Source organism: Ranitomeya variabilis, chromosome 1, assembly GCF_051348905.1.
Source record: "Ranitomeya variabilis isolate aRanVar5 chromosome 1, aRanVar5.hap1, whole genome shotgun sequence".
Lineage (NCBI taxonomy): Eukaryota > Metazoa > Chordata > Amphibia > Anura > Dendrobatidae > Ranitomeya > Ranitomeya variabilis.
Window position 1 is genome coordinate 216,149,745 of NC_135232.1, and position 17,723 is coordinate 216,167,467.

General features: G+C 45.0%; 2 protein-coding genes across 3 annotated transcripts in view; both read right to left on the reverse strand.

The window, feature by feature from the left end:
* TRAFD1 (TRAF-type zinc finger domain containing 1) overlaps positions 1-17,723 on the reverse strand; it is a 66,089-nt gene that overhangs the window by 17,489 nt on the left and 30,877 nt on the right. For both annotated transcript variants that reach the window (XM_077292489.1, XM_077292498.1), the window contains exon 6: positions 16,575-16,865. In XM_077292489.1, the coding sequence (XP_077148604.1) occupies positions 16,575-16,865 (291 nt within the window). The remainder of the gene's footprint in view (positions 1-16,574; positions 16,866-17,723) is intronic.
* LOC143809410 (uncharacterized) lies at positions 9,530-12,921 on the reverse strand. The gene is made up of 5 exons (XM_077292481.1): positions 12,488-12,921; positions 12,333-12,407; positions 11,819-12,014; positions 11,503-11,665; positions 9,530-10,753 (listed from the first exon to the last, which is right to left on the reverse strand). The coding sequence occupies exons 1-5, from the start codon at positions 12,689-12,691 to the stop codon at positions 9,739-9,741; spliced, it is 1,653 nt and encodes a 550-aa protein (XP_077148596.1). The 5' UTR covers positions 12,692-12,921; the 3' UTR covers positions 9,530-9,738.

The following is a 17,723-nucleotide window of genomic DNA, read 5'->3' on the forward strand; positions in this document are numbered from 1 at the left end:
ATATATATATATATATATATATATATATATTTATTTATTTTCTATCCATCCATCTATATATATATATATATATATATATATATATATCTCAAAAAGAAGAAAGGCTCAGTGTGAGCCGAAACGTCGCACAGAGATGTGGGCTTGAATAAACTTCACAGGTTTTTTTTCACCTCAAAGGAATTGGAGTGCTGCCTTTTTTTCTTCTTTTTGGTATATTACTTGGGTGGATGAATGGACCGTCTTACCTAGGAGGCTTGGCACCCATTGGTGAGCATTGTGCTGTTCCCATTCTATCTATCTATCTATCTATCTATCTATCCTTCAGCGCGATATAGCAGAAAAGCCGGTAATTCAATTACCGGCTTTTCATTTCTCCTGCCTAAACCTGACATGATATGAGACATGGTTTACATACAGTAAACCATGTCATACCCCCCTTTTTTTGCATATTCCACACTACTAATGTTAGTAGTGTGTATGTGCAAAATTTCGGCGCTGTAGCTATTAAATTTAAGGGTTAAATCGCGGAAAAAATTGGCGTGGGCTCCCGCGCAATTTTCTCAGCCAGAGTGGTAAAGCTAGTGACTGAGGGCAGATATTAATAGCCTGGAGAGGGTCCACGGTTATTGCCCCCCCCCCCCCCTGGCTACAAACATCTGCCCCCAGCCACCCCAGAAAAGGCACATCTGGAAGATGCGCCTATTCTGGCACTTGGCCACTCTCTTCCCACTCCCTGTAGCGGTGGGATATGGGGTAATGAAGGGTTAATGTCACCTTGCTATTGTAAGGTGACATTAAAGGTACCGTCACACTAGGCGATATCGCCAGCGATCCGTGACGTTGCAGCGACCTGGATAGCGATATCGCTGTATTTGACACGCAGCAGCGATCTGGATCCCGCTGTGAAATTGCTGGTCGCTGCTAGAAGGTCTGCACTTTATTTGGTCGCTAGGTCGCCGTGTATCGCCGTGTTTGACAGCAAAAGCAAGGATACCAGCGATATTTTACACTGGTAACCAGGGTAAACATCGGGTTACTAAACGCAGGGCCGCGCTTAGTAACCCGATGTTTACCCTGGTTACCAGCGTAAAAGTTAAAAAAACAAACAGCACATACTCACCAGCGCGTCCCCCAGCCTCTGCTTCCTGACACTGACTGAGCGCCGGCCCTAAACTGAAAGTGAAAGCACAGCGGTGACGTCACCGCTGTGCTGTTAGGGCCGGAGCTCAGTCAGTGTCAGGAAGCAGACGCTGGGGGACACGCTGGTGAGTATGTGCTGTTTGTTTTTTTAACTTTTACGCTGGTAACCAGGGTAAACATCGGGTTACTAAGCGCGGCCCTGCGCTTAGCAACCCGATGCTTACCCTGGTTACCCGGGGACCTCGGCATCGTTGGTCGCTGGAGAGCGGTCTGTGTGACAGCTCTCCAGCGACCAAACAGCGACGCTGCAGCGATCGGCATCGCTGTCTCTATCGCTGCAGCGTCGCTTAATGTGACGGTACCTTAACCCCTTAAGCCCCGAGGGTGGTTTGCACGTTAATGACCGGGCCAATTTTTACAATTCTGACCACTGTCCCTTTATGAGGCTATAACTCTGGAACGCTTTGACGGATCTTGGAGATTCTGACATTGTTTTCTCGTGACATATTGTACTTCATGTTAGTGGTAAAATTTATTCGATATAACTTGCGTTTATTTGTGAAAAAAATGGAAATTTGGCGAAAATTTTGAAAATTTCACAATTTTCCAACTTTGAATTTTTATGCCCTTAAATCACAGACATATGTCATGCAAAATACTTAATAAGTAACATTTCCCACATGTCTACTTTACATCAGTACAATTTTGGAACCAAAATTTTTTTTTGTGACGGAGTTGTAAGGGTTAAAAGTTGACCAGCAATTTCTCATTTTTACACCACCATTTTTTTTTTAGGGACCACATCTCATTTGAAGTCATTTTGAGGGGTCTATATGATAGAAAATACCCAAGTGTGACACCATTCTAAAAACTGCACCCCTCAAGGTGCTCAAAACCACATTCAAGAAGTTTATTAACCCTTCAGGTGTTTCACAGGAATTTTTGGAATGTTTAAATAAAAATGAACATTTAACTTTTTTTCACACAAAATTTATTTCAGCTCCAATTTGTTTTATTTTACCAAGGGTAACAGGAGAAAATGGACCCCCAAAGTTGTTGTACAATTTGTCCTGAGTACGCTGATACCCCATATGTGGGGGTAAACCACTGTTTGGGCGCATGGCAGAGCTCGGAAGGAAGGAGCGCCATTTGACTTTTCAATGCAAAATTGACTGGAATTGAGATGGGACGCCATGTTGCGTTTGAAGAGCCCCTGATGTGCCTAAACACTGAAACCCCCTACAAGTGACACCATTTTGGAAAGTAGACCCCCTAAGGAACTTATCTTGATGTGTGGTGAGCACTTTGACCCACCAAGTGCTTCACAGAAGTTTATAATGCAGAGCCGTAAAAAAAAAAAAAATCTTATTTTTTCACAAAAATGATCTTTTCGCCCCCAATTTTTTATTTTCCCAAGGGTAAGAGAAGAAATTGGACACCAAAAAATGTTGTGCAATTTGTCCTGAGTACGCTGATACTCCATATGTGGGTGTAAACCATTGTTTGGGCGCATGGCAGAGCTTGGAAGGGAAGGAGCGCCATTTGACTTTTCAATGCAAAATTGACTGGAATTGAGATGGGACACCATGTTGCGTTTGGAGAGCCCCTGATGTGCCTAAACATTGAAACCCCCTACAAGTGACACCATTTTGGAAAGTAGACCCCCTAAGGAACTTATCTAGATGTGTTTTGAGAGCTTTGAACCCCCAAGTGTTTCACTGCAGATTATAACGCAGAGCCGTGAAAATAATTTTTTTTTTTTTCTCAAAAATGATTTTTTAGCCCCCAGCTTTGTATTTTTACAAGGGTAACAGAATAAATTGGACCCCAAAATTTGTTTTCCAATTTGTCCTGAGTACGCTGATACCCCATATGTGGGGGGGAACCACTGTTTGGGCGCATGACAGAGCTCGGAAGGGAAGGAGCGCCATTTGGAATGCAGACTTAAATGGATTGGTCAGCAGCCGTCACGTTGCATTTGCAGAGCCCCTGATGTACCCAAACAGTACAAACCCCCCACAAGTGACCCCATATTGGAAACTAGACCTCCCAAGGAACTTATCTAGATGTGTTGTGAGAACTTTGAACCCCCAAGTGTTTCACTACAGTTTATAACGCAGAGCCGTGAAAATAAAACATCTTTTTTTCCCACAAAAATGATTTTTAGCCCCCCAAATTTTTATTTTCCTAAGAATAACAAGAGAACTTGGACCCCAGAAGTTGTTGTTCAATTTGTCCCGAGTACGCTGATAACACATATGGTGGGGAAAAACCCTTTTTGGGCGCACGGGAGAGCTCGGAAGGGAAGGAGCACTGTTTTACTTTTTCAACGCAGAATTGGCTGGAATTGAGATTGGACGCCATGTCGCGCTTGGAGAGCCCCTGATGTGCCTGGACAGTGGAAACTCCCCAATTCTACCTGAAACCCTAACCCAAACACACCCCTAACCCTAATCCCAACGGTAACCCTAACCACACCCCTAGCCCTGACACACCCATAATTCTAATCCCAACCCTAATCCAAACCGTAAATGTAATCCAAACCCTAACCCTAACTTTAGCCCCAACCCTAACTTTAGCCCCAATCCTAACCCTAACTTTACCTCCAACCCTAGCCCTAACCCTAACCCTAAACGTGACTGAAATACGTGGCACTGAAATACGTGGCACTGAAATACGTGGCACTGAAATACGTGGCACTGAAATACGTGGCACTGAAATACGTGGCACTGAAATACGTGGCACTGAAATACGTGGCACTGAAATACGTGGCACTGAAATACGTGACACTGAAATACGTGGCACTGAAATACGTGGCACTGAAATACGTGGCACTGAAATACGTGGCACTGAAATACGTGGCACTGAAATACGTGGCACTGAAATACGTGGCACTGAAATACGTGGCACTGAAACACGTGGCACTGAAACACGTGGCACTGAAACACGTGGCACTGAAACACGTGGCACTATGACTGTCAGAAAATGTTCATTAAACGGTTAGGGGTGAGGTTGGGGGTAGAGTTAGGGTTAGGGTTTGGATCCCTTTATCACCTTGATGGTGGTGGGTGGCTTTTCAGTGTGTTTTCTGTTTTTTTTCGATAAAAACGCATGCGTTTTTAATGCAAACGCATGTGCTTAAAAACGCAAGAAAATACTGCAGGTTGTATTTCTGAAAATGAACGCATGCAGAAAAAAACGAATGCGTTTGAAAACGCGACCAAACGCGTACAAAAAACGCATGCGTTTTCAATGTTAAATATAGGGAAAAAACGCATGCGTTTTTTTGAGCAAAAAACGCTGCAGACAAAAACGCAAGTGTGAAACCAGCGACGCTTTTTATAGCAAAAAAGTTTTCACATTTTGCTCCACAGAGTCATGTGAGGTCTTGTTTTTTGCGGGACGAGTTGACGTTTTTATTGGTAACATTTTCGGACACGTGACCGTTTTTGATCACTTTTTATTCCGATTTTTGTGAGGCAGAATGACCAAAAACCTACTATTCATTAATTTCTTTTGGGGGAGGCGTTTATACCGTTCCGCGTTTGGTAAAATTGATAAAGCAGTTTTATTCTTCGGGTCAGTACGATTACAGCGATATCTCATTTTTTTATGTTTTGGCGCTTTTATACGATAAAAACTATTTTATAGAAAAAATAATTATTTTTGCATCGCTTTATTCTCAGGACTATAACTTTTTTATTTTTTTGCTGATGATGCTGTATGGCGGCTTGTTTTTTGCGGGACAAGATGACGTTTTCAGCGGTACCATGGATATTTATATCAGTCTTTTTGATCGCGTGTTATTCCACTTTTTGTTCGGCGGTATGGTAATAAAGCGTTTTTTGCCTCGTTTTTTTTTTTTCTTACGGTGTTTACTGAAGGGGTTAACTAGTGGGGCAGTTTTATAGGTTGGGTCGTTACGGACGCGGAGATACTAAATATGTGTACTTTTATTGTTTTGTTTTTTTTATTTAGATAAAGAAATGTATTTATGGGAATAATATATATATTTTTTTTATAATTTATTTAGGAATTTTTTTTATTATTTTTTTTTACACATGTGGAAAATTTTTTTTTTTTACTTTTTTACTTTGTCCCAGGGGGGGGACATCACAGATCGATGATCTGATAGTGTGCACAGCACTCTGTCAGATCACCGATCTCACTGACAGGGCTGCAGGCTTACCAGCGTCTGCTCTGAGCAGGCACTCGGTAAGCCACCTCCTTCCCTGCAGGACCCGGATGCCGCGGCCATCTTGGATCCGGGACCTGCAGGGAGGAAGGAGGTAGGAGACCCTCGGAGCAACGCGATCACATCGCGTTGCTCCGGGGGTCTCAGGGAAGCCCGCAGGGAGCCCCCTCCCTGCGCGATGCTTCCCTATACCGCCGGTACACTGCGATCATGTCTGATCGCGGTGTGCCGGGGGTTAATGTGCCGGGGGCGGTCCATGACCGCTCCTGGCACATAGTGCCGGATGTCAGCTGCGATAGGCAGCTGACACCCGGCCGCGATCGGCCACGCTCCCCCCGTGAGCGCGGCCGATCGCGTATGACGTACTATCCCGTCACCGGGAATTAAGTCCCAGGTCACCTTGACGGGATAGTACGTCATACGGGATTAAGGGGTTAAGCCAGATTAATAATGGAGAGGCGTCAATTATGACACCTATCCATTATTAATCCAATTGTATGAAATGGTTAAAAAAAAAAAAAACACACACAATATTGCAAAGTATTTTAATGAAATAAACACACAGGTTGTTGTAATAATTTATTATTCTCTTAATCCAGCTGAAGACCTTCGTTCTGTAACAAATTAAAAATAATAAACCAACAATATACATACCTTCCGTAGATCTGTAACGTCCCACGATGTAAATCCATCTGAAGGGGTTAAATCATTTTACAGCCAGGAGCTGTGCTAATGCACTCGCTCCTGCCTGTAAAACCCCGGGTACTGAATGGAAAGCAGTTTGATCTGTAGTTACCTTGAGTCGCGGTGATGCGCTCTCTGCTGGATGTCCTCATATGACCTCGAGCCTGGGAACTTTTACCAGGCTCCAGTTCATGAGGACATCCAGCAGAGGGCGCTTCACCGCGAATGAAGGTAACTACAGGTCATTGACCTACATTACCTTCATTCCCCGGGGGTTTTACAGGCACGAGCACAGCTGCATTATAGCAGAGCTCCTGCCTGTAAAATATTTTAACCCCTTCAGATGGATTTACATCGTGGGACGTTACAGATCTACGGAAGGTATGTATATTGTTGGTTTATTATTTTTAATTTGTTAGGCTACGTTCACATTTGCGGTGTGCGCCGCAGCGTCGCCGCCGCAACGCACAACGCAGACAAAAACGCAACACAACGCATGCACAACGCTGCGTTTTGCGCCGCATGCGTTCAACGCATGCGGCGCAAAACGCTGCGTTTTTTGTAAACGCAGTTGCGTTTCCAACAAAAAACGCAGCGTTTTGCGCCGCATGCGTTTTTTGTGCAGTGAGTCATTCTTCATCCCACCCACAAAAAAAAGGGTCTACACAATAGATAAGGGCCACCAATGGCTAGAAGAGGGTTGGTGTTTATGTAATTGTGTATATATACCATGGCAGACATGAATTCCTCCCATTTGCTGGTATTCATGATGGAGCGTCCCTTGGACAGTGTTATCATGGATATGGAGATGGATTTAGCCTTGGCTCATGCCTATGCTGTCGCCTGTGCTCATCAAAGAGAAAGAGAAAAACGGAGATGGATTCATCGCAGATTTTGGATACACCCTATCTTGGAAGTCCGGGAGAGCCGTGGAGCATACCATAGCTTGTTTGGCGAACTGAATGACAACCTTGAGAAGTATTTCGAGTACACCAGGATGTCTCAGGAGAGCTTCCGGTATCTTCTGCGTCGGGTGGAAGGAGCCATCAGCAGGCAGGATACTCAGCTCCGGAGAGCTATATCCGCAGAGGAGCGGCTGCTGGTGACTCTACGGTACGTAGCTGTTTGAATGACTTGAGATATGTTCGGCTACGTTCACATCTTCCCTTTTTTTTTTTTTTTTTTTTTCTTAATTTTTGTTGGGGGTGGTATGGTCAATGTACTTTTAGGCTGTGTTTCTACGGTCAGTAAGCTTGTTTGACGCTGCAGCGTCAAACAAGCAGCGTCCAGATGTTCCAGCATAGTGGAGGGGATTTTATGAAATCCCGTCTCCACTATGCGTGGAAACCCGCACGCGGAGGCCCTGCGACTCCGGACATGCTGCGCGTCTTTTCAGAACACAGCATGTCCGTACACCTTGCGGGGACGCAGCGTCCCCGCAAGGTATATCACAGGGCCCTACGGCGAGGGGTGCGATGATCCCGGATGTGTACTGTACACATCCGGCACCATTGCGTCCCAGGAAGGGGGCGGGGCTTATCGCCGACCGGCTTCGCCGCTGCAACGATAGCGCCGCGTCTCCGGACAGTGGAGACATACCCTTATAAATTGCAATGTACTAATGTAATTTCTTTATCTTCTTGGCAGTTTCCTGGCTACCGGAGAGACCTTGCGATCCCTTCAATTTCAGTTCCGGATTGGAGTCTCCACTCTCTCGGGAATTATTGCTGAGACCTGCCGCGCTTTGTGGGATAACCTCCGGGAAGAATTTTTACCCGTCCCTACAAGCGATATCTGGTTGGCCAACGCCGAGAAATTTGAGGAAGTGTGTTCGTTTCCAAACTGTATTGGCGCGGTGGATGGCAAGCACATTCGTATTACCAAGCCAGGGAAAAGTGGATCCCTTTTCTATAACTACAAAAAATATTTTTCCACTGTGCTGATGGCAATTGCCGGTGCGGACTGCAGTTTTCTGGCAGTCGACATTGGTGCTTTTGGCCGGTCAAATGACTCGCGCACATTCAAAGAGTCTGATATGGGCCAAAAATTATATGGCAACAATTTCAATTTCCCCCAGCCACGACCTCTTCCCCACACCGAAGGCCCTGCGATGCCATTTGTTGTGGTTGGGGATGAGGCATTCCAAATGTCTGCCAACCTATTGAAACCCTACTCAAGTCGGGGCTTGGACCACACGAAAAGGGTGTTCAATTACAGACTGTCCAGGGCCAGAAGGACTGTGGAGTGCGCCTTTGGCATCCTTGTCTCTAAATGGCGGATATTAGGATCCGCCATTAATCTGAAAACTGAGACAGTGGATGAGGTGGTGAAGGCGTGTGTGGTTCTCCACAATTTTATTCTGGCCAAAGAGAGACTGAACGTTGATCTCGATGAAACCATAGCCAACCCATTGCCCAATTTCCATGATCATCCTCTGAGGTCAAGCGTGGAAATTGCGCAGATGAGGGACCGTTTTGCGGCCTATTTTGTGTCCGATGTTGGCCGTCTGTCATGGCAAGATTCAATGGTGTAATAAACTGTTGGACTGTATTCTGGTGTGACTATGCTAAAAATAGTTCACCAATGTAAATGTGCCTTATCTAAAAAACTTGTAAACCTTTGTTTTTAAAATGTTGTGTTTTAATAAAAAAATTTTCTTACGTTTTCTACCCTGCTTCCAAGACAAAATTTATACCATACCATATTTATTTGTTTGTCAGATCGCCGTGTATCGTTGTGTTTGACAGCAAAATCAACGATACCAGCGATGTTTTACACTGGTAACCAGGGTAAACAACGGTTTACCAAGCGCATGGTCGCGCTTAGTAACCCGATGTTTACCGTGGTTACCAGTGTTAATTGTAAACTAAAAAATAAAAATAAATATACTCATCTTCGCGTCCCCTGGCGTCCACTTCCTGCACTGAGTGAGCGCCGGCCGTAAAGTGAATGCACAGCACAGCGTTGCTGTGAGGGACGTCACTCAGTCAGTGCAGGGAAGCTGACGCCGGGGGATGCGATTGTGAATATTTTTTTTTTTTGCATTTTACACTGGTAACCAGGGTAAACATCGGAAGTGCGCCCTGCGCTTAGCAACCCGATGTTTAACATGGTTACCCGGGGACCTCGGCATCGTTGGTCGCTGGAGAGCGGTCACACAGACCGCTCTCCAGCTCCCAAATAGCGATGCTGCAGTGAATTGCATCGTTGTCTGTTTTGCTGCAGCATTGTTAAGTGTGAAGGTACCTTTACAGTATGTGTCCACGTTCAGGATTGCATCCTGAATTGCTCAGGTTTTTTCATCAATATTTGTAAGCCAAAACCAGGAGTGGAACAATTAGGAAAAGTAGAATAGAAACATATGCTCCACTTCTGTATTTATTACCCACGCCTGGTTTTGGCTACAAATATTGAATTAAAATCCGGACCAAATCCGGATGCAATCCTGAGCGTGGACACATACCCTTTTTCTTTGAAAACAACTCATACACTATAGTGTTGGGAAACACCTCATACAGCAATGAAAGACACCCAAAGAAACGGTCAAATTAAAAAATCCAAAAATACTGTCTGACATTGCATATATGAGGTGTTTGAAGCACAAATAAACGACGCACGGAGTGAATTACCGAGCAGTGTACTTGAAAAGAAGACCAAATATTGTATACAAAAAATTAAATTTTTATTGAGGGGAAACAGAAAAAAAAGGGAAAAGAAAATTATGGGGTTTCAACAGCCGAGGGGGGATCAACATCCGCTACCACCGGTGACCGGTAGCTTCTCGTTCTGGACCTGGGAGTGGGAGTGGTAGAGGAGGAGGAGGAGGAGGAGCCGCCATACTCCAGTAAGCTAGATGGCAGGTCCAAACCCCCCGCAGGGTACACTAGGGAGACCGCCTCGTCAGTAGAGGAGGGAGGAGGCAACACAAGCCGCCTTCGTTTTTGGCTTGGTTGGCCCTGGCTGCTCCTGCTGTGGCTAGAGCCACGACGAGATGGTGTGTGTCCTGGAGCAGCCAGAACCTGTGCCTCTGTGTGTTTGTCTGTGTGCCTCCTCTTTTTTTTCCTTTTCCTGCCTTCTGCGGCATCTCCCCCAGAAGCACTCCTACGGGAGGATGAGGGCCTGGCAGGAGCAGGAGTGGGCCGCACACTGGTATGGTGCCTGTGGTGGCGTCGCCCGGCACTTGGACCAGGGTGGGGGGGCTGGAGTGACTCTGCAGCAGTAGTCGGAGTCACGCTAGCCAGCGACGGCACTACGGGCAGTGTCGCTGACTGCGCGACCCGAGACTGCTGCAGAGCCCTCACGTAAGAATTGTTGCAGTCCTGCATCACCGAAATCTGGAGTTCCGGCGTAAGGTTTTCCACCATGCCTTTAGCAAGTGTGCTGAAGAAATGTTTTGCCGGATTTGAGAGCTCGGCTTCCAGGATTTCAAGGCGCCGTCCCATACTGGACATTTCATCTCTCAACGCCTTGAAACCGTTCTGGAACACCGTGCCCAAGTGCAAAAATTCAGGCATGACTGACCTGTCCGAGGCCCGCTGGCGCTGTCGGGAATACCCGAACGAAGGTGCGCCAGAGGCCTCGGGCAGGGGAAAACCTGACGTACCGGCAGCCGGTTCTCCAGATGATGGTGGTGCAGGCCTGCTGTCGCTGTGGGATGGCTGTGACGGCTCAGATGGCGATCCATGAAGTTCCGCTTCACAGGGGGGAGCTCGCTGGAGGGTGCTGCTGTGTGTCCTGTGAAAAGATAATGAAAAAATTAGTCTTCAATTAATAACCTATCACATACGCCAACTCCTGTCAAAAAAATTACATGACACATCAAAACATTACAATCCCCTGTCTCTCAGTCTGTGTGGCCTATAATAAATTGCTGATTGTTATCGCCAGCTGACCATTAGGGCTCACGATAACAATCATGGACATACCGACGGCAGAAAATGACTGTACATTCCCTCTGCCAAAGGCAATGCATACCCCTGTCATATTTTTAAAAAATTATTGTGTGAAAAACTAATTTCAAGATGCTGGCTATGTTGCAAAAATAATATAAAATTTAAGGTCTATAAAAGAATTAAAAAAAAATAAAAACCAGACTTTGCTGATCTGATCGCAGGAATGTCCATGACGTTAGGATCATGTGATCGAGACGTCATCATTATTCCTGCGATCAGAACTACACTGACTCAGAACGGAACCTGTCAGGAACTACAAGGACTCTTGCTTAACCTAAAAAAATTACCGTGGATGGCCAATATGCTACGCTGACTACATTGATGGCCAATACACTATGTGCCTGGGAAATGTACTATGTGGATACGTGGCTAGAACGTGTACTATGTGGCTGCGATATAGTGGCCTGTAAATATACTATGTGTGTGGATGCACAATGTACGTGGCTGGTCAATGTACTATGTGGCTGTGCAATATGTTATGTGTCTGGGCAATGTACAATGTGCAATATGGTATGTGGACAAAATACTTACTGTCGGCGGCCAAGGATTGGTCTTAGGAACTGTAATTGGCGGTTGTATTTATATGGAACCGACTTGGCCGCAGCAGCACCACTCCTCGATTGCTCCTCCTCTGCACGGAGCCCCTTATTGAAACGGTCCTTTATGGATCGCCATCTGGTCCTCAACTTTTTCACTGTGAATGCAAAGAAAAAAAAAGGTTACATATGTCGCATTTTAAAAGGATAAAACAACCGTGTGTGATGCAAAGTTTAGGCGTTGATAGCATCACACACGGTTGTGTTTATCCTGGCAAGATGGGTCATAGCAGCGTCTCAGCAATACTCACTAAAGGTGCCTTTGTCCTTCGCTGAGGCACTGTCAAAGCCATCCCACAGCGACTTTGCCACCTCTGCCCACAAACGCCTCGACACCACCTGGTCCATGTGCCGAGGGTCACGGCTGTCCCACAACGGGCCACGCTCCTGGATGCTGGAGATCAGGAGCTCCACATCAATACACTCCCTGTGGTCCCGTTGTGAAACCTAGAAAAAATAGAAAACAAAAAGGTTACAAATAGGCAAATATAAACAACCATCATCAGCACGTGGCATGATTTGTACCTTTGCCCTATCCTTTGCCATTTGATGTATCTATATTGATGGTTTCTACACCTGTATTTTTGAATGTTTTTGTGCAGGGAGTTCAACTGTATGTTACCTTCCCCCAAATACTTGCTGCCCTGAAAAGCTATATGTAATTAAGCTTAGTAAACAGCCCTAGTGAAACCAGGTTGCTCCTAATGTTCCTCCCAGCAGGATGCTACTCCAAAAAAAAGATAAAAAAAAAAAAAAAATACTCACTTGCCGGCCTGACGACCCATCTTGGCACCGATCTCCCTGCTCCCGCTGTGTGCCTTCCCCCTCACTTGAAGAAGCCTGTAAAAAAATGTATACAAAAATTAGTGACAATGCTACAAATGGCAGCGAATAGTAAGCAACTGGACATAATTACTCACCGCACTCCCCCTCGCCGATTGCCTATGTTCAGACTCTGACTCACTCGTCATTCTTGCAAGTTTGCTCTGCAATGAAAAAATGAGCAAAAAATCACATCCAAATCTAACACATACAATAAAATCGGCATAAAAAATTAAAACAACCACAATTGACTGTTGACTGATAGGACAATGCAAACTGAAAAAGCGACACCACAACGCCATACATTGCAAGAGAATACAATAGAAGAAACTACAAGAATAGACCCAAAAAAATTTTACCAAAAAAAGACACCAATGTCCAAATTTTTAAATATAAAAAAACTGTACAGGGAAAAAAAAGGCACAATGAAATAGCAAACTGCACGCAATACTTTACAATAGCAACAAGACATGATCCAAAACAACACCATCTGGTGACATCTACCACAGAAATACATCTGGAGAAGGCGATAAATACCATTCTAGATAATAAGCAATAAACATTACAGGACAACCGCTGTTACAATATACAGCAACCAAAAGAAAAACCATAGTCAAATAGAAAAGAAAACACAAGAAATTTTAAAAAAAGGGCCCAAAAAAAAAAAAAAAAAAAAAAAATTAACTACACACTTGGCTATGGAAACATTCAATACAGGAGATATATATATGGAAGCCATACAGAAAACGACGTAACCATAATACAATTAAACATATAATGGCATATAGCAGCACGGAACAATACAATACAAATGAAACATCATAAATGTAGCCCCCCACCAGCAAGAAAAGACACTCAAGGAAAGAAAAAAAAATGCCAACAGCATAATAAAACACAGCAAGACATGAGCCTAGAAAACGCCATACGGTTACCCCAACAATAGAAGCCAGAAAAAGACATGCACCACAAATTTTACAATAAAAAATCTTACAAAAAAAAGGCATTGAACATCCGCATGACACAAGAACAACCAAAAATAAATCCAAAACCAATCCAAACCCAGCAAGGCCGCACACAAGAAACGCCAACATATATCAGAAACACATTAAAAAAAAATGTTAGTATTCAATAACAACCTACAGTGCCATAACCGTACAATATCACAGAGCAAACATTGCACAAATTAAATCAAAAACAAGAAATAAAACACAGAAAAAAAATTATGCAAAGAGAAATATATACTTACAGGTTTGGAAAGCAGGTTGCTCCTCTCAGTGTCTTCTCTGTGTGTTGTGTGAATAGCCTTGTGAAAGACAATGGCAACCCCCCCCCCCTTTTTTTATATATATAGTGCTTTTTTTAAGTGTCTAGACAAAGTCTAGACAATGTTTTGCATTTTTGAAAGAAAAACGCATGCGTCGTACAACGCATCACGACGCAAGTACTTGCGTCGTCTGCGTTGTCAATGCAAGTCAATGGGGAAAAAGGCGCATTGACGACGCAAACACGACGCAAACACGACGCATGCGTTTTTAAAAAAGTCTGCGCCGCCCAAAAAATGCAACATGTTGCGTTGGCCGCGCCCTGGCAGGTGCGCCCTAACGCCGCATGCGGCGTACGACGCACCACAACGCATGACAACGCATGTACATGCGGCCCCAATGTTAAAGATAGGGCCGCACGACGCATGCGGTGCGTTGCGGCGGCGACGCTGCGGCGCACACCGCAAATGTGAACGTAGCCTTACAGAACGAGGGTCTTCAGGTGGATTGAGAGAGCAATAAAATATTACAACAACCTGTGTGTTTATTTCATTAAAATACTTTGCAATATTGTGTGTGGTTTTTTTAACCATTTCATACAATTGGATTAATAATGGATAGTTGTCATAATTGACGCCTCTCCATTATTAATCTGGCTTAATGTCACCTTACAATAGCAAGGTGACATTAACCCTTCATTACCCCATATCCCACCGCTACACGGGAGTGGGAAGAGAGTGGCCAAGTGCCAGAATAGGCGCATCTTCCAGATGTGCCTTTTCTGGGGTGGCTGGGGGCAGATGTTTGTAGCCAGGGGGGGGGGGCCAATAACCGTGGACCCTCTCCAGGCTATTAATATCTGCCCTCAGTCACTAGCTTTACCACTCTGGCTGAGAAAATTGCGCGGGTGCCCACGCCAATTTTTTCCGCGATTTAACCCTTAAATTTAATAGCTACAGCGCCGAAATTTTGCACATACACACTACTAACATTAGTAGTGTGGAATATGCAAAAAAAAAAAAGGATATGAGACGGTTTACTGTTTCGCGAAACCCGACTCAACCTCAAAAAAGGAAAAGTCGCTCAACCCTAGTTAGGATCCCTAGGGTTAAGGCCCCGTCTCACATAGCGAGATCGCTAGCGAGATCGCTGCCGAGTCACAAGTTTTGTGACGCAACAGCGACCTCAGTAGCGATCTCGCTATGTGTGACACGTACCAGCGATCAGGCCCCTGCTGCGAGATCGCTGGTCGTGTCGGAATGGCCTGGACCTTTTTTTGGTCGTTGAGGTCCCGCTGACATCGCTGAATCGGTGTGTGTGACACCGATCCAGCGATGTCTTCACTGGTAACCAGGGTAAACATCGGGTTACTAAGCGCAGGGCCGCGCTTAGTAACCCGATGTTTACCCTGGTTACCAAAAAAAACAAACAGTACATACTCACCATCTGTTGCCCGTCAGGTCCCTTGCCGTCTGCTTCCTGCTCTGACTGCCGCCGTAAAGTGAGAGCACAGCAGTGACGTCACCGCTGCGCTCTGCTCTCACTGTACGGCGGCACACAGTCAGAGCAGGAAGCAGACGGCAAGGGACCTGACGGACATCAGATGGTGAGTATGTAGTGTTTGTTTTTTTTGGTAACCAGAGTAAACATCGGGTTACTAAGCGCAGCCCTGCGCTTAGTAACCCGATGTTTACCCTGGTTACCTGGGTGCTGCAGGGGGACTTCGGCATCGTTGAAGACAGTTTCAACGATGCCGAAGTCGTTCCCCTGATCGTTGGTCGCTGGAGAGAGCTGTCTGTGTGACAGCTCCCCAGCGACCACACAGCGACAAAACAGCGACGCTGCAGCGATCAGCATCGTTGTCTGTATCGCTGCAGCGTCGCTGTGTGAGACGGGGCCTTTAGGGTTAGGGTTTGGATCCCTTTATCACCTTGATGGTGGGGGGTGGCTTATCAGTGTGTATTCTTGTTTTTTTCTATTGAAACGCATGCGTTTAAAACGCAACCAAACGCATGTGCTTAAAAACGCATACGTTTACATAGACAGCAATACGTTTTTTTGCGGCAAAAAAACGCCTCTAGAAATTACTACATGTTGCATTTCTGCAACTAAATGCAAGCATAGAAACGACGCATGCATTGTCAAAAGCGGCAAAACGCATACAAAAAAAACGCATGCGTTTTTAATGTTAAATATAGGAAAAAAAATGCATGCTTTTTTTGAGCTAAAACGCAGCGGCAAAAAACGCAAATGTGAAACCAGCCTTATGCAGGAAGTTGGATCAGGAGATCTGAGCTGTAGCACACTTCGAAATCTGCTCTACGCCATGGTGTGGGGTGTTCTTTCCTTCCATTTGAATGTTGCTGCCTGCCAATGATTGGTCAGCATCATATAGGGAGAAGGAGAGCACACCCCCAGTAAAGGGCTGATAGATGCCAAACACTTTAAGTTCTAATATCTCTGAAATGAAGAGGCAAAATAAATAAAATACACACATTTATTCTGCTCTGCAGCCACTATTACATCCTATGTCCAGGTCAAAAATTTTTGTTGAAAGGTCCTCTTTTAAAAGGACACATCCTTAGCTTTTCAAAAGATTTTTTGGCGTCTCTCAATGTCAATGTTAAGCATGTCTAACAGTCACATAGGCTATGATGGCAACAGTTTAACAGAAGTGTCATGAACATGCTCATGACTTATGCCTTTTAAAGGACGTCTTTGGGAAGCCATGCAGTTCATTTGTCACTGAGAGCACTTTGCGGTACGGAATAGTGACATTAAGTGTTCCATGATAAATAACGGTCACGATGTGAACAGGGCCTAAGGGTCAGAAACAAATTATACATATTAAGGAGCAATTGTACATATGCTAGGCAGCAGAGATGTAAAAAGTTCTAAAAATATGGATAAAAGGGCAGCCTACCAGAGGGAGTGCTGGGGGAATTTACGTGCACAGATTCATTACTGGAGAAGTAATTAAGGTTGCTTCGTCCCCGGACATTCGTCTTCATGTTATTATCCTTGCAGTAGAAGTTATGCCAGAATTGCTGGTTATTTTCAGAAGAGGGACTATAGGGCTCCGGACTCGCTCGTGTGTGATTCTGGCGGCTTTGAGAGTGGAATTCATCATAACTGCGGAATGCGTTAGAACTTTCTTGTGAAAGATAATCCAGCGGAATATCTAGGTCAAGATCCAGATTAGACTGTTCTCCCCCTAAAATGAGAATATGGTATATTACAATAGATCATCATTCAACCTCCTATATAACTGCTGTAACAACCAGCTTTTAAAGGAGCCATACACCTTTGAGAACGGCTGGCCACAGGCTCACTTCCGCAGGGTGCAGGAAAATGCCCAATGCTACGCTCCCAGGCATCTGCAGACAGGAGGAGTCCGTGCACATCTTGTGTGTATGGGCAACTTTACTTGTGTTTCTCAGGCATCATAGATGAAGCCTTGGCCCATCACATGTAAAAGCAACACAGCTCAGATGCAGCCACCAGGACACAGCTGATGACAAGGCAACATATCTTTTCTGAAGACAGGTAAAAATGGAGGTACATGCACAAGGGAAATGCATCTACTAAAATCAGGTCACTCAGCGCAGAATAGCTAAAATTACTAAACCGCAGTACAAACTTGGGGATTACGGTAGTTACAGATCCAAACTGGTCAGCGTGTGGCATCAGTCTAGAGGGCTCCAGCTGGAGAACAAAGAGTTCAAATAACTTGTGGGTTTTTTGTAAATCACAGCTTTGAGTCCTGCTGCACCAATGACATTGCACCATCTGGCGGTCTAAAGCTGCCACTAGAGGGAGCCTGGGTGCTTACTGTGTGCTGTCTTAGTATGGAGGTTAGTTTGAGCTTCCTGTAGGGGCAATCCTCCTATGGCTACTTTCACACTAGCGTTGTGCACTGCACGTCGCTATGCGTAGTTTTGGAGAAAAAAACTCATCCTGCAAAAGTGCTTGCAGGATGCGTTTTTTCTCCATAGACTTTTATCAATGACGCATTGCCACACGTCGCAACCGTCGTGCTACGGTTGCGTCGGACCGTCGCCACCAAAAAAAC

Excerpts from the sequence above, each read along its gene's own strand:
- LOC143809410 (XM_077292481.1), bottom strand. The coding sequence starts at position 12,691 with ATGGCGTTGTGGTGTCGCTTTTTCAGTTTGCATTGTCCTATCAGTCAA. Across the intron at positions 12,015-12,332 it reads ATGGGTCGTCAGGCCGGCAA|GTTTCACAACGGGACCACAG; the intron begins GTGAGTATTTTT and ends TATTTTTTCTAG. Across the intron at positions 11,666-11,818 it reads GAAGGACAAAGGCACCTTTA|TGAAAAAGTTGAGGACCAGA; the intron begins GTGAGTATTGCT and ends TTGCATTCACAG.